The sequence below is a fragment of the Panthera leo genome, chromosome D3, assembly GCF_018350215.1.
Source record: "Panthera leo isolate Ple1 chromosome D3, P.leo_Ple1_pat1.1, whole genome shotgun sequence".
In the NCBI taxonomy this organism is placed as follows: Eukaryota; Metazoa; Chordata; class Mammalia; order Carnivora; family Felidae; genus Panthera; species Panthera leo.
Genome location: NC_056690.1, coordinates 52,895,491 through 52,923,306, shown reverse-complemented (window position 1 = coordinate 52,923,306; position 27,816 = coordinate 52,895,491). Strand labels below are relative to the sequence as shown.

General features: G+C 37.8%; 1 protein-coding gene across 1 annotated transcript in view; it reads left to right on the top strand.

Moving 5' to 3' along the window:
- DSC3 (desmocollin 3) overlaps positions 1–26,704 on the top strand; it is a 47,448-nt gene extending 20,744 nt beyond the window's left edge. The window contains exons 7-16 of the mRNA XM_042909683.1: positions 1,814–1,980; positions 5,018–5,152; positions 5,522–5,707; positions 12,104–12,360; positions 12,471–12,613; positions 13,725–13,949; positions 16,169–16,393; positions 19,108–19,229; positions 24,075–24,332; positions 26,501–26,704. Coding sequence (XP_042765617.1) covers positions 1,814–1,980; positions 5,018–5,152; positions 5,522–5,707; positions 12,104–12,360; positions 12,471–12,613; positions 13,725–13,949; positions 16,169–16,393; positions 19,108–19,229; positions 24,075–24,332; positions 26,501–26,698 — 1,916 coding nt within the window. The 3' untranslated portion in view covers positions 26,699–26,704. The remainder of the gene's footprint in view (positions 1–1,813; positions 1,981–5,017; positions 5,153–5,521; positions 5,708–12,103; positions 12,361–12,470; positions 12,614–13,724; positions 13,950–16,168; positions 16,394–19,107; positions 19,230–24,074; positions 24,333–26,500) is intronic.
- The last annotated feature ends 1,112 nt before the right edge of the window (positions 26,705–27,816 follow it).

Genomic DNA, 27,816 nt, shown 5'->3' with positions numbered 1-27,816 from the left:
TTTGATGTCATGGATGTTAGCCTCCTTATTACTCATATGGTACAATTAAAAAAATAAAAATTGTTGGTTTGGAGTTTAAAAAACCTAGTTTTTGATTTGGGGTCTGTTATTAATTCACTGTGGGAAATGGTGGAAGTCCCTTTGAGTTCCCTGACCTATAAAAGGAGTTAATTACATTAGATGACCTATAATATTTTCAGCTTCAGTGTGACTGTGACTCTGGTACAATTTACTTTTTTTTCAAAGAGAGATTATTGGTTTCAAAGTCTTTCTTGAGAATTCTCTTCTTTATGATAGTGATAGATGAGAACCAAGGGCAAGTACTTTGATTCCCAGATGAACCCAAGGTACTTTAAGCATCCCACATGAGAAGGTTCAGACCAGTTTGGGCTGTGATACTCTGAACTGCTGGGTGTTCTTTGAGTTTGCCTTAATTCACACACAGAATTTGGGACATGGGGTGCTCAACTAATATTTAAGTATACTGCTCATGAAAAGGGGTTTTGAAGATTTTCAGAGGATTTTCTGTGATAAGTAAAACAGTTTTTAATCCAGAGAATTAACATAGTGTTTGTGTCCTGTCAGTAAAATCTCAGGAAGAAAATATTCTGCCTTAAAAAGATTAGGAACTTGTTTTCTATGCAAACATAGATGAATAGCATTTGTTTTCTCATAATAAGATAATTACTTCGTGTCTTCATATTGATCCACTGCAAAAGTCTTGTCACTATTTATGAATACGTAACTGGACATTCTCTATAATGTTTATCTATCTGTGTGTGTGTGTATGTATCTGTTCATGTACACACACATATATACAAATTTTAAAGACATTACAGTGAAAACTATTTAAAACTAATATTTCTGGCATTAATTGGTTTTTATTTCCTTCAAATACTGTATTCAGCAAACGTGTGTGTGTGTGTGTGCGTGTGTGTGTGTGTGTGTGAATGTGTGTGTGACTGTATATGTCTATGTATTTGTTCTTCAGGCCAGCCCTTACTGGGCTATAGGCAAAGTGGATCTATGTATTACATTTCCATGGGCATTGGAACACTGACCTTACACTGGACAATACCACCTGTTTGTACTCTTTGATATGTATAATCCTTTACCTGAGCAATACTCTTACATTCCATACAGATGACAAATATTAATAGCTCCAAATGAAGAAACAATTGACCTAAATTCTCCCTGAAGGATGAATAGTATGAAATCCCTTACTGAGGATTAAGTAGGGCTGAGGGCAGTGCGGTGTGGATGCTAAGCGGGTGAAAGATAATGAAACACGTTAAAGACTGGCACAAAAAAGAAAAAATACTGGAATAGAGACTAGACTGTGAAAGGTCAAGTTGACCACTTATACAGTTATACCCCAAGTCAGTCTTGATTTATCTATTAATCAGAAATTCAATTAAAAAATCTGATTTACTTAGGAAACATGATTTCTCTCTCCAGCTCGGTTTGTTATTGCAGTATGTGGGAATATGTGTTGAAATTATTCTTGATTGCCATTTAAATAAGTTTTTAGTAATTTCTTATCAAATTTTTTTTAACTGTGAGCAAAGTAGAAGTGTGCCTTGATATAGAGTCTCATAGTGTTTATATTATAAATTTGAAGCCCTCTTCATTGGTGCTATTGAAAGATGGAACATGTCTCATAAGAAACCCATTTAAAATTAGATTTCCACTACCATTGTCAAAATTTGAAAAGTGTATATATTCATAAATATGTTTTGCAGTTCTGCAAATTAAAGACTCTTTTCTTTCTTTTCTTTCTTTCTTTTTTTTTTTTTTTTTGGAAAACATGTAGGTACTACAGTGGGAGTGGTTTGTGCCACAGACAAAGATGAACCGGATACGATGCACACACGCCTGAAGTATACCATTTTGGAGCAGACCCCGAAGTCCCCGGGGATCTTCTCTGTGCATCCGACCACAGGTGTCATCACCACAGTCGCTCATTATTTGGACAGAGAGGTAGCTTTCCACTCCTTAGAATATAATTTTACCAGGGGCTTAGATCCCTACCCCATTTACTGTAGTTTGCTCTCCCGTGAACTTAGGAGTTTCTATTTTCTTTTATTTAGGTGTAAGACAATAAGAATTTCCAGCCATGTTATATGCTTTTTTTTTAAATATGACTTCTGTTTCCTTATGTAAGGAAAGCCATTGGAATAGAAATACAGATCAATTGGTGTTTAGAAGGAGTGGGAACAAAATACATTTCTTATGAAAGTTGCTGCTGTTGAATATTATTCTGTTCTTATGTGTGACTAATTGGTTTCAGCTCAGGAAAGCCTTCAATTCTCATGTAGGACAATTAATTTTGCACGCTCCATGGGTTTAGATCACATGCGGATTCCTATCCAGTTATTGTGGATATGTACTTTTTATTAGGAAGGAATTAGTTGATGGCTTATTATGAAATCTGTAACACTATTTGGATCATAGTACTAGCACACTATCAGGTATATAGCATTTTATGTTCAAATTCTTCATGCATAATTATGTTCGATCTTTATAATTTCCTCGTTTGACTAGATAGGTTGTTACATCCAATCTATAGAGGACAAACGTGACAGTCAGAAAGATTGATTGACTCACCAGAAACAAATCATTGAACTCAATCTTCTAATTTTTGTTACTCTTGCTCTATTTTGTCAGCCTGTGTTTAACTCACAGACCTGAATTCCTGACTGAGGCAGATTAATCAATTTCATGTGTACAAAATAGCTCTATTAAAACACTCAGTGGTTCCCACTGCACCCTGAATAACACAAATAGAAGGATCGATATGACTTGGACAGATAATGTACAGAAGTAATCAGTGGAATTGGTTGCCAAAGAAAAAGGAAAGGATGATGAGAAGCCACGGAAAGAAATCAAAAATAGCACAAAGGTTTTATTTGTCATTATTTTTATTTTTGGGTGTGGTCAGTACATTTTATGTGATAAAGCACGTGATGATAATAACAAATGGGAAGGTTTGAAGGAGCAAGATGAATGTGTTTTTTGTATATGTGGAAGAGGTAGAGCTGATATAGTGACCAAGTGAAAACAAGCATTTTCCCTCAGTTTTTACACATTGACAGTGAGGCTTAGAAAAATTAAATAATTTAAGGGCATACAGCCTGTAAGATACAGATTTGTGGTCACACCCAGGTCTGCTTTCCTGATCAAAAAAAGTCAACAGAGGGGCGCCTGGGTGGCTCAGTGGGTTGAACATCCTACTTTTGATTTCAGCTCAGGTCATGATCTCACGGGTTTGTGAGTTCAAGCCCCACGTTGGGCTCTGTGCTGATAGTGTGGAGCCTGCTTGGGATTCTATCTCCCTATCTCTCTGTCCTTGCCCTGCTTGCTCTCTATCTCCCTCTCAAAATAAATACAAATAAACTTAATTTTTTTTTAAAGTCAACAGGATTTTGGGGGGAACTGCCACAAAGTGTGTTGTGGGGAACAACACAGGAAATAAAGAAATGAATAAGGGAGATATAAAAACAAAACCAGTGCATTTAGAGGAAGAAGAAGCAGGGTATCAGAGAGTGGAGCCAAAGGAGGAGCATCTCAGGGTGAGAATGTTGGTTTCTAGAAAATGGAGAAAAGTAAAAAAACAAAATGAAACAAAACCAAAAGGAATAGCTAAAGAATAGTAAGAGAGAAGAGAAAGTTAACAGGATTGTGTCACAAAGTAATCAATTCATCATCCATCACCACCCCGCCATTTGCAAAACTCTGTTCACAGAAAGTCAACAGTGACCTCCCAGTTGCCAAATCCACCTGTTACCTAAAGCCCCTGTCCATTGTTGGCACTTGCTAACACTCTCTCTTCTCTTGGATTTCTGGTTCTTTTCCTGTTTCTCTGATCTTTCCTTTTTATTGTCCATCACTTAGTCTTCTTACTTCCCCCATGCTTGACATGCCACTGTTACTTCTATCCTTAGCTCTTCTTATCCTTTAACCTCTTTTCGATAAATCTGATGCCTGCTACAATTTCAGCCACCATCTACATACTAATGGCTCCCAGAGTGGTATTTCTGGCTATGAACTCTCCTGTAAGTAGGGGGCCACACATCCAAGTGTCTTCTGAACATTTCTCCTTAGATTTCCCATAGGCACATAAAATTCAGTATATGCCAGGCACAACTCATTCTTTTTGGCCATTTTTGCTCACCCTGCTAGTGCTCACTTCCTCAGAGCACAGGCTGTCCTTCTGCATTTGCTACATTGGTTGGTGATACCCCTCTGCTTTATCCAAATAGGACACCTGAGCATAATTCTCAACTCTCCCTTCTCTGAAATTTTATATAGAATCTACCATCACATCCTACTAAATGCTAACTCCCAAGAAGCTTTCCTGTCACCCTTATCTCTGTCCTCATTGCCACTGCCTTAGATGTGGATCACCTATCTTAGACTATTTCAGGAGCTTTTTAACTGGTTTCCTTTTTTTTTTAACTTTTAAAAATTTATTTATTTATTTTGAGAGAGAGAGAGACAGCGAGCAGGGGAGGGACACAGCGAGAGGGAGAGAGAGAGAATCCCTAGCAGGATCTGCACTGTCAACACAGCCTGATGCGGCTCAGTCTCACCAACTGTGGGATCATAACCGGAGCTGAAACCATGAGTCTCATGCTTAACTGACTCAGCCACTTAAGAGCCTCTAACTGATTTCTTTGACTTTCAGCTCAGTTTACTTCAAATTATGCTGAATCTACATGAAGAATATTCTTTCTGAAACTCCAGTGTTCTTATTTTGTGCTCCCCCTATGACTCCTATAAAACTTTTCCCTATTAGCCAATTAAAATATGTCTAAATTCTTCGTCTGCCTCTTTGTAATTTAACCTCTGTCTACCTTTCCAGCTTATCCCTGTCTACCCAATTCTTAAAGTGTCTGCAAATATGGATCAAATAAAAGCGTGGATTCACACAAATGGAAGACTACACAACTGAAGTTTCATTTATAAGTTGGAGCAAATGTTTTCAAAACTAATTAAGTATTTGCTTTGTTTCCAGACTGTAGATAAGTACTCACTGATAATGAAAGTACAAGACATGGATGGTCAATTATTTGGACTGATGAGTACCTCAACTTGCATCATAACAGTTAAAGATTCAAATGACAATGCACCCACTTTCAAACAAAATACTGTAAGTATATAATATCAAAATCTATGTCTACTTGTCAATTGTTATTTGTTATTTAATATAAATTAATAACATATGTGTCATGCTTTGAAGTATGTATGTTTATTTTATGAATAAAATTAAAGTTTGAACAGCTGACATATAAATCTCCTTTATTTATTCATAGTAGTATTTTATCCTCTTGTAACATTTGTCTTTATTTGTAATGAATTTCTTTCATTTCAAAGATAATCCTTTGAAAGATTCATGGCTTTAAAATACACTAGCTAAAAACTATAAGAACCAATACTTTTGGAGTGGAAGAAATACTTTACTTTCTTTGTAAAACTTCTCTTTATAAAGTAAGTTTTTAATGAGTTCTTTCTGTTTCAGTATGAAGCATCAGTAGAGGAAAATTCATACAATGTGGAGATCTTACGCATATCTATAGAAGATAAGGATTTAATTAACACTGCCAACTGGAGAGCCAATTTTACCATTTTGAAGGGGAATGAGAATGGACATTTCAAAATCAGCACAGACAAAGAGACTAATGAAGGTGTTTTGTACGTTGTAAAGGTACAGTAATAATGGATACTTGACAACTTGGCAAGTTAACAAGTTCTCTTCAACTATTGGTTTAATCAACCAAATAGTTTCAGATCAAAGAATCCACAAGATGGAATAGAGCTTCGTCTGTTTAGTCCAACTGTTCCCATTGAATGCTGTCTTTCTTCCATAATTTTGTTGCCAGTCATTAGTCACCTAGCTTATGCTTGAACATTCTCAGTTCTGAGGATCTCCATTGGCAGCTTATTCTGTTTTTGGAGAGCTCTGATTCTCAGAAGTCCTTACTTCTACTGTGCTCGAATTATTGTCTTTCTATCCCATGTCTAGGTTCTGTCTTTAATGGTCTGGCTCTAATCCTATACAGAAGTATAATTCTTTTGAAAAGTTTGCTATGTCCATTTGAAACGTACTTTCTCTAGGATAAATATTCCTAATTCCTTTAACTATTCCTTACATGATATAATTCAGAAGCCCATAGTCTTCTCACTTACTCTCTTTCTGGAATATATGCCTGGTTGTATCTGATCCTTTATAGGTGATTTTGAGGGTGAAATACAGTGTTGTATCAGACAGCATATATCTTTATTCTATATATTGTGTTTTTGGTTGCCCTGTTTCATTCTAGGGTCCAGGTTATGAGGGCAGAGAAGGCCCTATTTGGGAAGGACCCTTGGTTTTATATTTGTAGCCCCGAACAAGGAAGAAAATTGTCCTATGGGCAGGTAAAGGAGTCATCCATTGAATAAAGCAAACTTTCCTGCCAGCAACAATATGGTGTAGACTTTGATACAACAGTATCTATTTGTAGTTATTTCCTCACTAAAAATTTCCACAGATTATGTAATCAACTTTGGCAAGTTCTATCCAGATGTGAATAGTCAAATATATTTGTTCCAGATGACTCTCAACATCAAACCTCCCTCTATTTCAGTTTTCTATAATATGATCCACTCAAATTGAATACTAAAAGCAGCCACTTAAGAAAAATGAAGTTTTATAACTGATAGTGGTAGGAAAGGAAATAAGCAGGTGCTACTGGTCATATTTTCTTTGTGTTGGCCCACCTCAGTCAGTCTTCCTTTGGACTCTCCAGAAAGCAGAACACGAGGCAAGGACCTCAGTGAAGGAAACTATTTAGGAAGTGGATCCTAGAAAGCCAGAGTAAAAATGGAAAATTAAGACAGAAAAGAACAAAAAGCCAATCAAGTCTGCATTATTGACTTAGTCACCTCTGGTGTTCAATCATGCAATGAACCGTGTAGAATGTACTTCAGAATTATCTCCTCAAAAAGTGGTACCCAGGGCATTTGTCCATCAACTCCCATTGTTGATACCCATGCCTCACTGGTTGAAGGTTGCTTCCAGGGAACCTCAGCTCTCCTGCACTTCTGGGCGTGGCTGTGCCTGCCTGAGAGAGAGCTGCTTAGCTTTGAACCAAACTTTGAATCTGAAGAGCTGAATCTTTGTGCACTTGAGGTGTGAATCTATCAGTATAAATGGTAGAAGTGTTCACCAGAGCTGCAGCTTAAGTCAGGTAGGCTGAGGGTCTGTGGTGTGTAATTCTTTTGAAAAAGGCTGCTATGCATCAGTTTCCAAAGCTGGACAAGCATTTGCCTCAAAATTGATGTGATTGGCAACAGATGTTTTGTTAAAGTTTTCTCCCGTACACCTTCCTCTGCATACCCCTCAACCACACCTTTCCTTCTTTCTAGAAATAAGTCAAAGGAATAGTTTGAGATCCAAGATGGGTAGATTATACCAACTGCAGTAGCTCAGGTCAAAGACCCATGCTCAGACCTTTTAGAGTGTTTTAGAGTATCTACTGCTTGGTTAGATACTTGGCTACTTCTCAGTTACAAGCTACTACTGCTTGGCTACTTCTCAGTTCTCTCTATTCAAGGCCATTATTAAAGACCTGTTATTATTATTATTTTTTAAATCGCAATAATTTTATCTTGGTTCGGGAGGCCAAATTTAAGTAATGCTAGGAATTAAATTTTTATTATGAGTTTTTTGACCAATACAAAATGAATTTTAGTAAACTTTAAAAAAAAATCATAGTATGTTGGCACATTTGATTTTTTTCATATTCAGAGTGGATTTTTTCTCCTCAAGGAATGTTTATCATAGAGACGTTAAGAAAAATGTTTGCACATATTTTCAGAAATAATAGACTATATTCTAGAATATCTCTTACTCCATGTGACTAATAAACATCTGGTGAAATATTTTATTTCTGGTGAACAGCTTCTGGGTACCATCCCAGGATTCTTTAGGAGAGAGAGCAATTACATGGTGATACTTTACTTTTTTTCACTGGTTCATTTTAAGTTAATTGGACATATGAAGAATATAGAAAAATCCACGCACCCCTCCCTCCGCAATAAAATTTATATGCATTTAATCCCATTATCTTTAAATATAAGATAGTTGCACTGATAATTATATCCTAGTTATTTTTTTAAATTTTTTAAATGTTTTTATTTATTTTTGAGAGAGAGAGAGACAGAGCATGAGCAGGGGAGGGGCAGAAAGAGAGGAAGACACAGAATCTGAAGCAGGCTCCAGGCTCTGAGCTGTGAGCCCAGAGCCCGATGTGGGGCTCGAACTCACAGACTGTGAGATCATGACCTGAGCTGAAGTCGGACACTTAACCAACTGAGCCACCCAGTCGCCCTATCCTAGTTTTTATATCTAGGAAATTCTTTTAGAATTTTAAAAGTAGTTACCAAGTACTGATCACCTTTCATGCCAAGGGAATGATACTAAACATAAACAACTAAACTAGTTGTCATATCCCCTTTAGGATACGATACTATTATTATCCCCATTTTACAATAAAAAATATAGTTTTCTTAATTTGCACAGTTTCTGTTTAAATCAATATTAGGTATGCTTTATAAAATTAATTTATTTTGCTGCTTTCCCCATGTTTTGAAATTGTAAAGGAAAAAAAAGCCTCCAAAAATATACAGGATTCCAAAGATTTATTTTTAACTTTCATAACAACCCAGTAGTTGTTCCTATCATTCTTCCCATTTTCAGATGAAGAGGCTGAGTCAAAAGAAGTAAAGTCACTTGCCCCCATTCATAGAGATAGAAGGTGACAGATCCAGGATGCAAACTGAGACATTCCTGATGCAGAACCCTTCGTCAGAGCTACTGTGCTATTCTTCCTGCGTGGTACCCTTGGGGTCATGTTCCCCTTAGCTCTCCTCTTTCCCATACTTGGGTTACATGGCTTGATAAAATCATGACTTCAGTTGCACAAGGAGGTCTTCTCTTTTTGTATCTTCAATAAATTTCTACTTCTATGAGTTTACTCTTTTTTTTTAAATGTTTTTTTTATTTATTTTTGAAGGAGAGAGAGAGACAGAGCATGAGCAGGGTAGGAGCAGAGAGAGAGGGAGACACAGAATTTGAAGCAGGCTCCAGGCTCTGAGCCATCAGTACAGAGTCTGATGTGGGGTTCGAACCCACAAATTGTGACATCATGACCCGAGCCGAAGCCGGATGCTCAACTGACTGAGCCACCCAGGCGCCCCATCTGAGTTTACTCTTTAAGTTATCTCCTTCCTCTGTCATTATTAGCTCCTTTGGTAGTTTTACCTTCCTTCTTTCTTTAAGCCCTTCATAATATTCTCTAACATTTTGGGCAATAAAATTTGCATTCTCTATGGTATATCTTCCTTTCTATATTTTACGCAACCCCTTAGAAAATCTGAATTCATTACAGAGATCCTTTGGTAACTGCACTCGTCTTTAAAGTTATTGTATCCTTGGGGAGCCTGTGTGGCTCAGTCGGTTAAGTGTCTGACTCTTGATATCAGCTCAGGTCATGATTTTTCGGTCTGTGAGATTGAGCCCTGCATCAGGCTCTGCATTGATAGCGTGGAGTCTGCTTGGGATTCTCTCTCTCCCTCTCTCTCTGCCCCTCCACCACTTGCTTTCTCTCTGTCTCAAAATAAGTAAACAAATATTTAAAAAATGTAAACGTACCTTATCTTTTACCTTGCTAAAGATTTGTGTTCGTGTACTTAAGTTATATATTTAAGTACTTTGTAACATTGATGAGGTATCTTCTATTTTAAAACCAAACACTGTATAACCAAGGCATTTTGAAATCCATCTTTCTTTCACATAGGCTATGTACTTAATAATGGATAGGAATGAACTTTATTCATTCCTCTATACCAAAAAAGAATGAAATAATCAGTAATTCAAGCCAAAGATTGCTCAAATATACTTCTTTATCTGAACAAAGCTTCCAAACATTGTCTTGTTAGTTGGTGTCTCCTATTATGCATCATATTGGATGTTAACAAAAAATACATCACCTTTTTCTTTCGACTGGCTGCGTGACAGCCGGAGAGATTACTAAAACCTATAGTGTAAAGCACTCGCTGTGGGCTTACAATGTTAAATGTTATTCTTACAACAGTTGTGCAGAGGACAAAACTTAGTGTCAGAGAGATTAAGAAATTTACCCAAAGTGACACAGCTAGGATGCAGTAGGACAGGATTTGAGTGAAGGTCTCTTTGATTCCAAGTACATGCTCTTAAGCACCATGTTCAATTGCTTTGCATAGCTATGTGATCTTGGAAATTAGCCTCTGTATTATCTATAGAATATAAATAATACTTCTCTCTGCCTCCCTAGTAGCTATTCAATTATAATAATGAAAGTGAAAACACTTGGTGAACTGTAGGATATTATTATTCTATTTTTAGAAGCCTTACATGTTCTTGGGTCTTGTGTTATAATTGTCCATGTCAGAGAACTTTTCTGGAACTGTAGACCCTGAGCTGATGCAGTCTTCAGCTCAGTCCTGGGTAATCTTTCCATCTCAGCATTTCCTTTCTATTTGAGCAGCAGCAGTTGCACATGGGCTTGATGAAGAAGATACTCTACTTGGTCATTCTCAACATAGAGAGTCCGCCATAAAACAGCACTTCATTTTCTAGCGAGATACTAGCATCTCAGTGCAGATATAAGATATTTTTGAACATTTTTTTAGTTGATGAAACAGGTGCCTGGGTGGCTCAGTCGGTTGAGTGTCCAACTTTATTTACCGCAGGTCATGATCTCACGGTTTGTGAGTTCGAGCCCCACATTGGGCTCACAGCTGCTAGCCTGTCAGTGCAGAGCCCACTTTGGATCCTCTGTCCTCTTCTCTCGGCCCTTCCTCCGCTTGCATTCTCCGTGAAAGAAATAAATATTAAAAAAAAAATAATAAATGATGAAACATTAAAGCTACCGTGTGGTGGAAGAGAATTCCTGGTTTTTCATTAATCGCTGATTTCATCCTACTAGATTTCCAATCTTGCAGAGTTTTAAGCCTCTAAACCAATATGCAGTGCAAACCTCGAACAATTACATAAAGAAATTCTAAGGCTTTAGTAAGTGGCCCTGATCAAATCACTGCACCTCCCCCAGAGCAGCAGCTGTTTCCTGACTTTCTATCCATGCCTCATCTCCAATGAATGCTTTCATTCTCTGCATGATCATATATCAACACATGTAATTTGTGAGAGTGTTCATTAGCAATAGATAAACATATTAATTCTTTTTCCCTTCTTGCCTCTCTGTTTTCTAGAATGTTCATAAAAAATTTTTAAAAAGTTTCACCCATATTTTGTGGATTCTAAGATTCAGAAATTTTCTTGACTTCTTAGCGGACTTATGATATTAGTATCTCAGCTTGATAATAGCTAGGTATGGGGAGAGGTTTAAAATAAAAATGTTACTCCTCATTTTTTATTTTGTTCAATGGTCAACCAGTGATGGTTTTGATAAGCAGAAAGAGAATCAAATAAAAAAAAATACTTCAAATTTGCAGTACAATGTAAAATAATGTTATTATGGGTTTGCTTGATTCGCTGTCTAAAAATCAATTATAATCAAAGGATTCACTTAAATGTTTTTAGAGGCTGGTGAACCAATTAAGCAGCATAGTGTAGCAGAGGGATTATAGTGTGGTGGTTAAGGAAATGGACATAGTCAATAGGAAGTAGTGAGTCAAACAAAATTGCATTCTCCTGGAGTTAGATGCCCCTTCGGCTGGTCTGTTAGCGCTTTAAAGCAGGGTCATAAAAACACTGTCATCTCTCTGCATTGTCTCCAGGTTCAGAATAATCTTCCTTAGTAAGAATGAACTATGAGAGTATAACTGGAATTGTTTTTCCACAACTCCATAAAACCATCTGTAGAAACTTTTGGACCACTCTTGCTAAAGGCTTAGTGAAGAATCACCTCTCTCTTTAGCAACGGGTAAAAGTCCATATTGATTGAATGGGAGCATAGAATTTATGCACCACTGTTCATTTTTGCAGATGCTCACTTGTTATTTGAAATTCCGAAGGTATTTTACACTGATGCTGATATGCATGTGCTTTTTTGAAAAGCCGCTGAATTATGAAGAAAACCACCAAGTGACCCTGGAAATTGGAGTAAGCAATGAAGCTCCATTTACTCGAGATTTTGCACTCAGAACAACCATGAACAGAGCCTTGGTCACAGTTCACGTGAGGGATCAGGATGAAGGACCCGAATGTAGCCCTGCAGCCCAGTATGTACGGATTCAAGAACACTCAGCAGTGGGGTCAAAGGTCAATGGTTATAAGGCATATGACCCTGAAACTAGAAGTGCCAGCGGCATAAGGTATGAAGAAGTCTGTAACCACATACTAATAATGTATTTGTAATAACTGAGACAGTAATTTATTTTAATATGTTTTATATTGCTGAAGACTTTTTATTTTAAATTAATAGGTACAAAAAATTGCATGATCCTAAAGGATGGATCACCATTGATGAGATTTCAGGGTCAATCACAACTTCCAAAATCCTGGACCGGGAGGCCATGACTCCCAGAAATGACTTATATAATATAACAGTCCTGGCAATAGACCAAGGTAAAAAAAAAATGTTAATTTTATTTAATATGGTATCTTAGGAGGAATTGGACAATAAGCTGCAATTATTATTGTGCAGAATTGTTGTGATAGGTATTTTTGAATTGTCAGAAATTACTTTGAAGACGGTTCCTATTTCTCTTAATCATTTAACGAGGTGAACCTTCATAGCAACAAGAAGCCATTTATTTATCTTTATATCCCCAGCATGGTGGGACCTCACATGCTTATAGATCTCTTTGTTGGAGGGCAAAGAGGAAACTTAAGTCTTGGATCGGATGAGACGATCTCACCAGAATCTTCTAGATCTTTTCATGCCATTTTAAATCGAATCTTTGAGTAACTTAGCTGATTATTAGGTCACAGTGACCCTTTGCTTGAATTCCGTTGCTTAAAACAACTCAGAGTTTCTTAACCCTGGCTTCATATTACAATAACTTGGGGCACTTAAAAAATCATTTTGTAGGGGCACCTGGGTGGCTCAGTCAGTTAAGTATCCCACGTCGGCCCAGGTCATGATCTCACCGTGAGTTCAAGCCCTGCATGGGGCTCTGTGCTGACAGCTCAGAGCCTGAAACCTGCTTCAGATTCTGTGTCTCCCGCTCTCTCTGTCCCTCCCATGCTCACGTTCTGTCTGTCTCTCAAAAATAAGTAAACATTTAAAAAATTAAAAAAAATCATTTTGTAGCATTGACTTAGATGAAATGAATCAGAATATTTGGGGAACCCAAGCATCATATATTTTCAAAATCTTGCTAAGTGGATTAAATGTGTACCAAGATTAGAATAACTTTTTGTAGCCTTTCTAGTGCTCATTAACATCTGTACCAGAGGGGACCCCTGCGAATACAGAGTTCACACACTGATTTTTCTTGTTTGGTAGTGATCCTGGCAAAAAGTTTATTGGCAGTTGTAACTGATATTATCAATGGCAGTACTCATTTTAGATGATCTACAGGTTTCGTTTATTCTTCTACATTCTTATTTACCATTTTTTCTAATATCAGCTTATTTGAGGAAACATGTATCATATATAGAAGGTAGTTAATTTATTTTATTAAGAAAATGTTAACGCATAAAACTACACTAAATCTTTTACCTTTCTTCCTAGATGGTAGATCATGTACTGGGACACTTGCAGTTAACATTGAAGATATGAATGATAACCCACCAGAAATACTTCAAAGTTATGTAACAATTTGCAAACCAAAGATGAGGTATACTGACATTTCAGCTGTCGATCCCGATGAACCTATCCATGGCCCTCCATTTTATTTCAGCTTGGCAGACACTTCTCCAGAAATGAACAGAATGTGGACCCTCACCAAAGTTAATGGTATTTAATAAACAGTAACGATTTATATGCTCTAAAATAACTGAGGGTGAATTTGCTTGTTTGCTAAAATATTCTCATTGACATATTTTAGAGCCTAATTCGACCATTTACAAATATTATGATGGGGTCTTTATATTGTATATAAAATGAAAGAAATTGTCATTTTTTATGAAGGCAAAATTTACATTTACAACAAAGACAAAAAAGCTTTGCTGAAAATATTGGGCAACTTATCATTAAGACGAATTGTTTCCGGTGTGGTTTTAAAGTGACTCCAGGGAGGTGAAGAGAGAACAGAGATGGGGAGTTTAAATTTTAGTGTAAGCAAACTCTGGAAATGAGAATGTGGGTATAGGAGGCAAGCACTCTGTGGTGTTCTGGAAAGAAGCATGGTGAGCTGTGGACAGAGATGTTGGATGGGAGCCGTCAGGACAGCATCCTGTGATAGTGATTTCTGGGGGAGTGTAGTTCTATATTTCAGCCACCATTCACTGCTGTTTTCTTACTATCCATTCTCTTCCATACAATTGGATTTTTGTGTATGCTATCCTTTCTTCCTAGAATACTACCCTTCCCATTTCATAGCTTGGTATTAATTCATGAGGTTCTTATGGAGCCCCTACCATCTACTATGCACCGTTCTTACCCTGGTGATACACGTAGAAATTAACAAGACAGACATGACAGCAATTCAGATGCTCACATCTACGAAGTCTTTCTTGAAGTAGAAGGAGTAGCACCATGACCTTTTGTACCTTTATTATAGCTTCTTTTGTGTTGTGTTATCACCTGTTTACCTTTCTTTTCCAATACATGAGTTTCTCAGGATAATTGTGATTCATTTGTGTCTCGCCAGCACCTAGCCCAGTGCTTAGTAGATACTAACTGCTTAATTAAGTGTTTGTTTAAAAATAATTGGTTAATAAACATGCATAAAGAAGGGAAATGCTAAGGGGATAAATAAACCAGTGTTAGAGTTTAGGTTTTAGCAGGAATGCCCAGAGAGTGGCGGCCGGGGGGGGTGGGGGGGAGTGGCGATGGAATCTGGTGATGAAGCACCTTATGTAGTAGGCTGAGGAGACTGACTTTTGTACAGTCGGTGACAGCAGGAATGCACTGAGAGTGTGCCAGTAAGGAATGCTGTGCCCAGATTTGTCTTAACAAGGTGACATTGGTGACAGGACAGTTTGAAGAGGGCAGAGTTGAGTGACAAGGACAGCAGAGGTGACTATGGTACAGCTTGTGGTCTTGAGGGAAGAGAGGAATTTGGAGGATTTTACCTTAGCCACAATAGGAGATGGGAGGGTTCCATCTAAACCTTAGCAGTAATTCACACTCCTCTGGGGAGCCCTACATTTGAGATGCAGGCAGAAATCTTTGAAGTTCTTAACAGCTGTAACAGTGCGTTTAAGAAAGGCTTAGACATTACAGATGACTTCCAGGATGTGCATGGTGCTACTTCTTCATTTCACTTACTGCAAAACTCAGAAGGTTGTGATTGGCATTAAAAATGCATGGAGCTTTTGATCAGTTGATAATAAAGTCATTACAGTAGGTATCAAGACTATTGGGGAAATATCATAGTTGATAAGAACATATTGTTAGGATACAGATACATCTGTTTTTATGTAAGCCTTACACCCAGCCTGGGTGGCATTAACTAGCTTTGTGGTATTGAGATTACTTCTAGAGGGAAGGCATAATAACAAAGGGTCTATTGTACTTTGAAAAGTTACCTTGTACATAAAGATAATGGACAGATACCAGAAAATAAATGGATAAGAGAATGTTGACTTCGGACATGCTTTGTGTGTAACAATTGTTAATTCTTTATAAGTACCATAAACTGATACTATAGAAAAAAGGTTGAAGTGTGTGTCAAGAGCCAATGTAGCATCATTGGTTTGTAAATAAGGATATAGATAAGTAATATTAAATGCTGCAGAAATGCTACTGGGTCACTCCAATGCCAAGTTATTTCTCTAAGCCTCTCCTCTAGAAAGTTACGATGGGCAACACATACATGGTAATATTAGTGCTGATAAAGGTAGCACTAAGAATAGAATAGAAGATAGAATAATAGAAGGTAGTTGTCCATTTTTATTCATTTTCATGTGGCAGGTGGTTCCTTGAGAATAACATGTTTAGAAACAAGTGTGATGAAACAAATGCTAGAAGTAAATGTCCATTAAAAATATAATTCTTTCATTTTCTTTCAGATACAGCTGCCCGTCTTTCATATCAGAAAAATGCTGAATTTCAGGAATATAGTGTTCCTATTACTGTAAAAGATAGAGAAGGTCAATCTGCAACAAAAACCGTGAGAGTTAATCTGTGTGATTGTACTCATCCAAGTCAATGTCTGCCGACCCGAAGGAGCGCAGGAGTAATACTCGGAAAATGGGCGATCCTGGCCATACTGCTGGGCATAGCATTACTATTTTGTAAGTCCTTTTGCCTACTTAAAGTTAAAATATATCACAAAAAGGGGCCCTGGGTGGCTTAGTCGGTTGAGCATCTGATTTCGGCTCCGGTCATGATCTTGCAGTCCCTGAGTTCTAGCCCTACATCAAGCTCTGTGCTGACAGCTCAGAGCCTGGAGCCTGCTTCTGATTCTGTGTTTCCCTCTCTCTCTGCCCCTCCCCCGCTGGTGCTCTGTCTCTCTGTTTCAAAAATAAACATTAAAAAAGAAACTAAAAAGAATCTCTATATCTATCTATCTATCTATCTATCTATCTATCTATCTATATCTATCTGTATCTCACAAATGTCTGAGTGCAGGAAAAGGTCCTTGAAAAGTAATCTTGTCCAACTGTCCAGCCGGGGTGAGTCCTCATTACAAATTGCTTTCGTGTTATTATCAGATTTCTGATGGAATATTTTCGGGAAGAAGGAACAAGATCCTTTTTGTGATACAAAATTTCATATTTGGACAGGGCTGCTTAAAGTTCCTTAGATTTTTCCAAATCTGGCAATGTATAGTTTCCATTTCTTGGTCCTAGTACTACCCCTTTTAGGGCAAAATCAACACTCTAAAACTACTGCCGTATGAAAGTCCACTATAAGCCACTGTGATCTCTTGTCATCATTCAGCCACGGACTTAGGGCACTTACTCGGATCACAGCAATATCTCTTTTTGGGTGTATCTTGCCAGTTTTGGATTTTTTTTAACCTCTTGCTTGTCAGTTGTGTCATTCCCAATGGTACCATATTTTATCCTCTTTTTTTTTATTTCCATCCACTCTTCCAGCCTAGATTAGCCGTTGTTCCTTTGTTCTATGATAGGACTAGTGGTTCAGAGCAAGACCCAGGCACCAAACCATTGAGTTCATAACCTAGCTCTATCATTTGCAAGCCATGAGACCGGAGGCGAGTTACTTAACTGTGCTTCAGTTTCCTCATCTGTGAAAGGGGGTATTTGTAGTCTCCTTTATGGGGCAGCACTGAACATTAATTGGGTAACCCATGTGAAAAGCTTCAAACAGTACAATGCTCATTATTTTTCAACAACTGAACAAAATAAATATACATTGAACACCTACTATATTCCAGAAATTGTCCAGGTGCTTGGGAGTCATCAGTGAACAAAACAGACAAAACCAAATGCAAACAGTGTGCCTTGTGACAGTAAACTAATAAATAAGTGAAATGCTGTGGAGGAAAAAATAGAGCAAAATAATTAGGAGCTGTAGTGCTGTGGAGTGTGTGTGTGTGTGTGTGTGTGTGTGTGTGTGTGTGTGTGGTGTTGGGGGAGGATTAGGGGTAGTGACTCCGGTTTTCAGTGGATGGTTTGGCAGGCCTGACAAGGTTATCTTCAATGATTTTTGTGAAAGGTCAAAGAGTCAGCTAAGTACAGTACTTGGGGGAAGAGTTTTTCAGTCAGAGGTCAGCACAAAGGCCCTGAGGTGAGAGGGTGGCTGGAGAAGTCAAGGCATGACAGGGGCACTGATGTGGCTGGAGTGGAGTGGATCAAGAGAGTGGGGTAGGACACGGAACCAGAAGGTTTAACAAGTGGCCACATAGAATAGGCAGAGATTGGTACCCTTTTTCTGTAAAGGGCTGGATAGTATATATTTTACATTTTGCAGGCCATGTGGTTTCACGTATAACCAGGGAAATCCACCCTGCTAGTAGGAAAGCAGCCATAGAAAATATTTAAGTGATGGGCATGCCTGCGTTCCAAAAGAACTTTATTAATGGATGCTAAACTTTGACTTTCATATAATTTTCACATGTAATGAACTACTATTCATTTTAAAATGTTTTAAAAAAACATTTAAAAATGTAAAAACCATAGTTCATGGGCCATTCAAAAACATGTGGTCATCCAAAAAATTCATGGGAAGGGGTTTGGGGTTGCAGTTTGGCCATCCTTGGTGGAGGAGCCTGTGGAACATGGTAAGGAACTGTGATTATTAACCATTATTATTATTACTGCTAATCTTATTGACACATATTTCAACCTCCCACAGGTATGACATAGAATGAAAATTTTGAATAGACAAAATACAGAGTAGTTTTAATTAAGATACTTAGAGACAAGATATTCTAGAAAAAAGTATGTTTGTCATGCTTTTCATACAGGCAAACCATTTTTTTGGGAATGAGTAAATCTCTTAAAGTCTCTGTCTTAAATTAATGTCATTGAATTTTTTGAAAATTTACTGTTTAATCCACGATTGTGAATACTTTAACATGCATGATAGATAGAATTCGAACCCTTAAAAGAACTATTATCAAAATATACATATAATTAATGGGGCTGCTGGATGGCCCAGTCAGTTATGTGTCTGACTCTTAGTTTAGGCTCAGGTCACAATATCACGGTTTCATGAGTTTGAGCCCTGCAATGGGGCCTGCTTGGGATTCTCTCTCTCTTCTCTGTCTCTCTCCCTCTCTCTACCCCTTCCCCACTTGTGCTGTCTCTGTGTCTCTCAAAAGAAATAAACTTAAAAAAATATATATATATACACACATATAATTAATTCACATTTTTAAAATCCAAGCTAAATCATGACCTATTAATTTAGAAAGGCCAAGGTAATTCATGGGACCGTGGTTAGTGGTTTTCCTCCTGTGCACTCGAGGTAATAAAAAATAAAAGATGAGTATTTTATTCTCTATATGTTAAACTTTTTTTTTTTTTTTTAAATGCAGCTGTATTGCTAACTTTGGTATGTGGAGTTTTTGGTGCCAAAAAAAGAAAAGGTTTTCCTGAAGATTTAGCACAGCAAAACTTAATCATATCAAACACAGAAGCACCTGGAGATGATAAGGTGGTAAGTGTTTTAAATGAGTATCTCTGAATATCTCCCATAATTTCTTTTACTGATTCTTCTGAAGTTATTTTGAAATTTAGGGGTTAATTTATATTTTTAATTTGGTCAGATTTTGTAGGCATAAGTATTTTATCTGCCGATATTCAGATATTTATGTAGTGGCATTTATTAGAATTCTTAACACATGTGTTGTTTTGGGGCGCCTGGGTGGCTCAGTCAGTTGTGTCTGACTTTGGTTCAGGTCATGATCCCATGGCTTGTGAGTTCAAGCCCCACATCGGGCTCTGTGCTGACAGCTCGGAGCCTGGAGCCTGCTTTGGATTCTGTGTTTCTCTCTCATTCTGCCCCTCATTCATTCATGCTCTGTTTCTCTCTCTCTTAAGAATAAATAAAACATTGAAAAAAAAATTACAAAAAGACATGTGTTGTTTTAATTATCATTTTTCCACCCTCTAGTGCTATGATTTAAAACTTTTTGATGTGGATTTATTATAATAACAGTGTTTCAGCTGCTCTGTACCATGTACATTTCCAGGTATCATTTGTTTCTCTCTTTGATTATATATAATGGGGGAAAAAACCTACTAAAAGTTCTGACGATAAATTAAGAAAATACCAAAGAGATATATATTTTTATATGGTGGAGGGTAGATTACTTGGAAGATTATTGCCACTTTCTTTCCTTATGTATTTCTTGGGACTGCTGAGGTGCTTAGTACTAGGCTTCTTCTTTGGGGGGGAGCGCATATATTTCAAGAGTTCTTACAAGGCATATTTTTCCCTCAAAAAGATTTCAATGTACTTGTGAGCAGTTGAATCTACTTCTATGGGAAAAATAAGTAGGAACATTTCAGTAAACATTAGCACCATGACAGAGCACTGTTAGTTCAAAGACACTTGTGATACATAAGTGCATTCGTGTTCTCTGGATCAACCTGAAGGCCTGGTGAAAGAGGTACAGATTACTCTGTAACTGAAAGAGTAAGAAGGGGTTGAAAGTGGAGAGGTTGTGGGAATAGTTAAAGAGGAGGAAAACAGCCTTAAGAATAAAACAGGAGGGGCGCCCGGGTGCCTCAGTTGGTTGAGTCTTGATTTCAGCTCAGGTCATGATCTTGCAGTTAATGAGTTTGAGCCCCGCACTGGGCTCTGTGCAGCGCAAAGCCTGCTTGGGATTCTCTGTCTCCCCCACTTTCTACCTCTTCCCCATTCACTCTCTCTCTCTCTCAAAAGAAATAAATAAACATGAAATTAAAAAATAAAGAATGAAAAAGGGGATGACAAAGTTTAGGGATTATTCAACAAATAGTAAAGAAGTTGTTTTGAGATGGAAGAAATGGTGTTTTAGAATAGAAGCTTGAAACTTAGGGTTTTGGGGGAGAGGATGTAAGAGATGGGGCTATCATATGCCACACTAAGGATTTGGGGTTTATCTTCTTGGAAAGGAAGGGCCAGTGAAAGTTTTCCTGCATAGATTGGCATAATGGGAACAGCATGATGCTGAGTCAGTAGGGTGATCGGTGAGAACAGCAAGACACTAAGGATGGGGAAGTTCAAGGATTAGAATCTTGCTATAGTTTAAGCAGGAGATAACTCTAGTAGTCTAATGATAACTGGAAAATTAAAATAAGGATAATCAGTATTTCAAATATGTAAATGATAGCTTATTAACTCTAGAGTAACAAAATAAAAAGTGAAGCCAAAGTGACAGAGGCCATAGCCAGGGACAGTGACTTCATATCAAGCCTTTGATATGTCAAAGATACCTTTCTTATTGACTTTCTCTCTTTAACCTCCTTCCCACCATCATGCAAAGTCATAGCCCTCCTGTGCTTGACATGCCTCCATGTGGAGCCCTGTAATTATTTTTCCATTCAGAAAATCCATTTAGTCCCTGATAGTCCTTGGCTCAAAGTAAGATCTTATTTTATATCTGAGAATGGAATGATTGAGATGTTCTTCATATTTGTTCTTTACCATTTGATGCTGGAGCTGATGGTATTAGTTGGCCATTTCACCATAACATACTCACACCTATTTACCTGTTCTCTGTTAGGAGCACTTCTCAGAAGGATTTGGGATTATTAATTTATACCAGAACATAATTTGAGGCATATTTTTGCAAAATGTAACAGGGGTGCCTGGGTGGCTCAGTCGGTTAAGCATCTGACTTCAGCTCAGGTCAGGATCTCGCAGTTTGTGAGTTCGAGCCCCGTGTCGGGCTCTGTGCTGACCGCTTAGAGCCCAGAGCCTGCTTCAGATTCTGTGTCTCCCTCTCTCTCTCTGCCCCTCCCCACTCACACTCTGTCTCTTTCAAAAATAAATAAAACATTAAAAAAAATTTTTTTAAAAAATGTAACAAAACTTTGTAGTGAATGGGTAAGCTCATTTTAGTACAATGAGTAAAGGTGATGACGTTACTTTTAGAGCTAAGTTTAAGTCAGAGGCAGTTCAGATGGGGTTAGGAGCTGGTTGAAAAGTCAGGACTGGAGAAGTTAAATCTGGAAATCATTGATGTGGAAAAGGAGCTGTTGTTACCATGTGAGAATAAACTTTGGGCGTGGAGATGGTCAGGAAGGAACAGAGAATAGAATGTGAAACATGGAACTGTGGACTCAGCTTTGGTTTTAGTTTATCTTCAAGTCTCCCGGTATTAGGTTGGGTGATCTCTGAACATGTATTTATAATGACAAAAATTATACCATCAAGGAGATTTGATAATCAGGATTTTTTTTTTTTTTTTTTTTTGAATAGAATTTCAAGGTAGCAGCAACCTAAGCAAAAAATATAGGGCAGCAGCGCCACCAAATGGCTACTTTTTAGTTCTCCTTTCTGGTATAATTTTCTAAGGCAATGAGATACTATGTATGACATTTATAGATACATTTCAGACTCTGAAATATCTGAAACTCCAAATCATCTGAACTTGAAAATCTTCCAGTTTAGTTAGAGACTCTGCATATTCAATAGAAGGAAAACAAATTGGCAAGAAGATGGCACAACGGAGCCTGATTTTAATGGAGTTCTTGTCTGAAAGTAACGGTTTATAATTAGAACTGACACCCTGAGGTTGCCACGGTAACTCGACTTCTCACCCATGGCCCAGACTTCCAACTGCGGTTCCAGCATTAAGTTACTGTTGAATCAAGTCTTTTTCATCTTCAAACATCCCCTCAACTCTGTCTGCTCTAGTTCCCTCCATGTCTCTTTTTCTTTGAAACTGAACTCTTTGAGAGATTTAATACTCGATTTCTCCATGACATTAGTTCCTGTTCATTCAGCACTTCGTGGAAATTCTTTTGACACAGATCACCAGTGGCCACTCTTTTACTTGAATCCGAGAGGTGATTACTTTACTTGGACCAATTCTTAAACAACTTTGATATTTTCTCCTTACCATAATCCTCTCTGCATGGCTTCAGAGTTTGTCTTTTGGATTCCTTCATTCTCTCAGTTGCTATTTCAGATCAGTTCTGCCTTCTAATTCCTTTACCAACCCCTTAAAACATTTGTTCTTGTGTTCTGTTATTAGCCTTCTTTTTGTTTAGTCTACCATTTTCCCTGGGTGTTATAATTTATCCCTGTGACTTCAACTACCACCTATATGGTGGTGACTTCTGGAATTAGAGCGTCAGCTCAGCTCCCCTACCTGAGCTCCAGACCCCATATTCATATATGCATTGTGGACATCCACGGGTTTCTTAAACTTGCCATGCCCCAAATTGAATTGTTCCCCCTCCTCTCACCCACAAGCACATCCTTCATCCCAACTTCAGGGAATTATGCCATCTGGAGTTGCACAAGCAGAGCACATAGGAATAATTCCTTCCATTTGCTGCTTCATCCATCTAACTGCCAGTAAACTTTGTGTGGGGTCCAGCCACTTTGAGTCATCTTTGCTTCTACTTTGGCTTAGATCCTTATCATGTTTCACCTAGAATGGTTCAGGTGATATCTGTGATATCTCTCTGATATCTGTGACACTCAACTTACTGTCTTCTTATTTGTCTTTTACATTATCGCCTAGAATGACTTTTTAAAAATATGTGCCTTGCCTGTCTATTAAAACCCTTCTTTGAGTCTCCGTAATCTTCATGATAGTCTATTTTTTTTTATTAAATTTTTTTTAACGTTTATTTATTTTGAGACAGAGAGAGACAGAGCATTAACGGGGGAGGGTCAGAGAGAGAGGGAGACACAGAATCTGAAACAGGCTCCAGGCTCTGAGCTGTCAGCACAGAGCCCGACGCGGGGCTCGAACTCACGGACCGCGAGATAGTGACCTGAGCCGAAGTCGGACGCTTAACTGACAGCCACCCAGGCGCCCCGATAGTCTATATTTTTTAGCATGGCATATGGTTCTTTATATTCTCTGGCCTTTTATAACCTCTCCATTTCCTCTCTTACCCTGAACCCTATGTGGCAGCCACTCTCAACAGGCTGAAGCTGAAGACCCCCAAAGCACCCCGTTGCCTTTGCCTGTAGACCTTCCTGCAGGTGGTGGTTTTTTCCTCCCATTTCTCAGTCGGAGCCCCTACTCTTAGACTTCTCCACTTACTCTCTCTGGATGTGGATTTTAATGTGTTCCTCAGTGTTCCTATAGCATTCTGCATTTACCTACGTATACATTCTTAAAGTAATCATCTGATTTTTCTGCCTCACTGGAATAAGAGCTTCTTAGAGCTGGTGAGGGATCATGCCCATCTTTGTATCCCTAGACCAGGCACACAATTAGAAAATACGGATGAATCAATAAAACGTTGAATAAACATTCTCTCTCCCTTGCCTTCTTATCACTTGGGATCCATTTCCTCCTGATACAAATGGTCTTATTTTATTTTATTTCAGTGTTCTGCCAATGGGTTTATGACCCAGACAGTCAATAACTCTGGCCAAGGCTTTTGCGGTACCATGGGATCAGGAATGAAGAATGGAGGGCAGGAGACCATTGAAATGGTGAAAGGCGGACACCAGACCCTGGAATCGTGCCGGGGGACGGGGCATCATCACACCCTGGATTCCTGCAGGGGAGGACACGTGGAGACGGACAACTGCAGACACGCCTACTCCGAGTGGCATAATTTCACCCAGCCCCGCCTTGGTGAAGTGAGTTTCCCTCAGCGTTTCCATTCTGAGGTTTACATATCCAAGTGTAGAACAAGAGGAAATTGAAATTAGCATACAGTTGCAGAAGTTGCTTTTCCCTATGTATCTTTTCAATGTATCTTTTCTCTTTCATTCTCTGGTCCTTCCCAGCACTGCCCTCCTCCACGCCTCCCCACCCCCATGCCCTTTGATTTTGTTACATTATTTAACATAAAAGAGATTTTATTCCATCTGTCATATTTCTTTTAATTTCTAAAATCTCATGAGATCTGGAAATTTCTAATATCCAACCTAAAGCCACATGCCACTTCTAGATGTAGTTTACCTCACGAATTATTTTCATATAGAAGAATGTGAAAAAAAAATCTTACTCCCTACAATCACAAAACTCCCCCAAATCAAATCTACATCTCTCTCTGAAAACAAAACATCTGCACACAATTCTAGGATGAACATTAAATAATATGAGCTGTATAAACTATATGTAATGTAAAAAGCACCATTCATATATAAAACATTTTTATTCAGGGGACAGCAAGGATGTAAAACAAAGGAAGGATTAAATCATGATTTTTGAGTCCTGGGAGCACATCAAAATCCCCCTGGAGCTTTTAAAAGATATTAATGCCTGTGCTCCACCTTGAAGGATTTGGATTCAATTGGTTTGGCTTATTATTATTATTATTATTTTAAATTTGTATTTATTTTTGAGGGTGGGGGAGGGGCAGAGAGAGAGGGAGACACAGAATCTGAAGCAGGCTGCAGACTCTGAGCTGTCAGCACAGAGTCCAATGTGGGACTGGAACCCATGAGATGGGAGATCATGACCTGAGCCCAAGTCAGACACTTAACTGACTAAGCCACCCAGGCGGCCCTAGAATTATTATTTTTAAAACTCCTCAGGCAATTCACATGTGCCACCTGGGTAGAGAACCACTGGATTGAATATTCTTCCTGGTACTAAGTTTTCTTTTTATCAGAGTGTGCCAGTACCATTGTAACACCAACAGTGGACCAGAAGCCCTTAATCCTTTAATGGATTGCAACTAGGCACCTTTCTGTGACGCGGCTATAGCTTATCGCATGTCCATAGCATATTTTTTCCCGTCAAATTCAAGTGTTAATCTCTTTTCTGTTTCTAGACAGCCAGTATTCATGTAAGATCAGGCAGGGGAAGGAGTGAAGCTTAAGAAGCACTCCTAGGGGTGTTCTTCAATGTGCACATCACTTAATGGGATACGAGGCTGAAGCGGTCATGAAGAAAGACACTTGATAACATGAGCCAAGGAAATAAGCTCTGGGTTAGAGAGGCAGGAGGCACACAGGTGAGGAGGAGGAGCCCAGGGGTTAGACAAGCTGGCCAGTAACAGACTGTGAGGGTGGATGTGGCTGAATGCATGGCCTCTCCAGTGCAAAGGGCTGGTTTTTGCAATCCGGGTTATGTTGAGTATTTTTAATCTCACTAAAATGTCTTGCACATCTCTCTATTTTGTCATGTTTTGGCTGTCTCAGAAAACGTCATTCTGAAACCAATGTGATAATTCTTGCCTACTTTAAAACTGCATGTAGTAGTGGTTTTAGTTAATGTGTTTTGAATATTTACTATGTGCTGGGCGAAGGAAGAGTATTTTTCATGCGCTATTATTTCATCAGTATCGTGAGACAGTCACTGTGTATATTCCCATTTTAGATGTAAGGAGAGTGAGAAGTGAGACTGAGAGATGTTTAGTGACCTGCTCAAAGTCACATACGTAGCTGGTACAGCCAGAGCTGGGACTCAAAACCCGGACTATTCAGATATCCAACGTCAAATTCTAGGCCACCGTGCATAGTGTCACCGTTTTGTGGACTAGCCTGAACTCCAGATAGAAAGTTTAGAGTTAAGCATTTAATGATAATTTAAATATACATAAATATAACATTTGTATATATATAATTTTTTTTATTTGTATGGATTACTAGAAATGTAAGATATACTGATTTTATGGTATGGTTGTGATATCGACCAATCATGTGCATTTTTTGTATGTAGGACTCCATTAGAGGACACACTGGTTAAAAATTAGACATAAAAGGTAAATAAAATAATAAATTTTATGTTCATATGTTTAAGAATACTTAAAATAATACAACAATACAATCCTTTTTTCTGTTTGTTTATTTTACAGAAATTGCATCTGTGTAATCAGAATGAAAACCATGTGCCATCTCAAGATTATGTCCTTACGTATAACTATGAAGGAAAGGGATCTCCAGCTGGTTCTGTAGGGTGCTGCAGCGAAAAACAGGAAGAAGATGGCCTTGACTTTTTAAATAATTTGGGAGCCAAATTTACTACATTAGCAGAAACATGCGCAAAGAGATAATGTTAATGTTCTACAATGAGATGTGTTTTTGCCAGACATTCTGGAAGTTTCCAAAAGGGATATTTAAAGTTCAATTTCAATTGCTAATATATATATATATATATGTATATATATACATACATATATGTATATATTTAGCTATATATATATTAGAATTTCAATTTCTAATATATATAGATATGTGTTTTTAACATATATATTAGAAAAATAGATATGAAGTTTTCTAAATTTTTAATTGTACTATTTACCAATTTGTAGTTTTATAGCAATTTTTTGCTTATCTTTTCCAAGAAGCTTGAAATGTTAAAACGTATTTGGCCTTCTTTATTGCAAAATAAATAGACAGCTAGCAAAATCATGCTGTAACATTGGATTTAAGGTCTATAAAGGATCTGCTATTCTTTATAGATAGCTTTCCAACAAATGTGTTTAGTTAATATCAGTTCAATGATAACTATGCTGTATTGATTGAATATAGAACAGCTATCTGGGCTAGAAATTCTGTTCTTATTCCAGATTTAAGTTAATAGGATTATATCAAACATTATGGTAAACTGTACTGCAATTTTTAGCTCTTTAAAAATTTTGTACCACTGAGACGCTCCAAAGACTACTAGAATTTCATTTTCCTTCTGGTTGGCAACTAGATCATGAAGGGCAGTTAGTTCTGTCTGCTTGGTTACCCTAATAAGGTCTTAAAAAATACATAGCCACCATGTTAAACTACAACAGGAAATTGTAGACTGAAAAATTGTGTTGTTTTTATGCTTTTGAGTGTGTGCTTTATGGTTTGGAGAAGGATTATTATGAGGAATATATCTAAGTTTCCTTATTCTCAAGAAAGATAACTATGTTCACCAAACAGAGTTATTGTCAGTATTTGAACAAAAAACACCAAAGATCTTCTGTTGAGATTGTAATCCTAAGTATTAACATCTTTTTCCCTGAGATTCAGGACTACTGAAGATATAGAGAGAGTAGAGAGATAGATAGATACATAGATAGATAGGAGAGAGAGAGAGAGAGAGTGATATCCCTCACTTTTCAAAAGTTCATGTTATGCCACTTCACTTGCATGAAAACCTTGCATTACTACCTGTTTTTGCTAACCTAAAGGT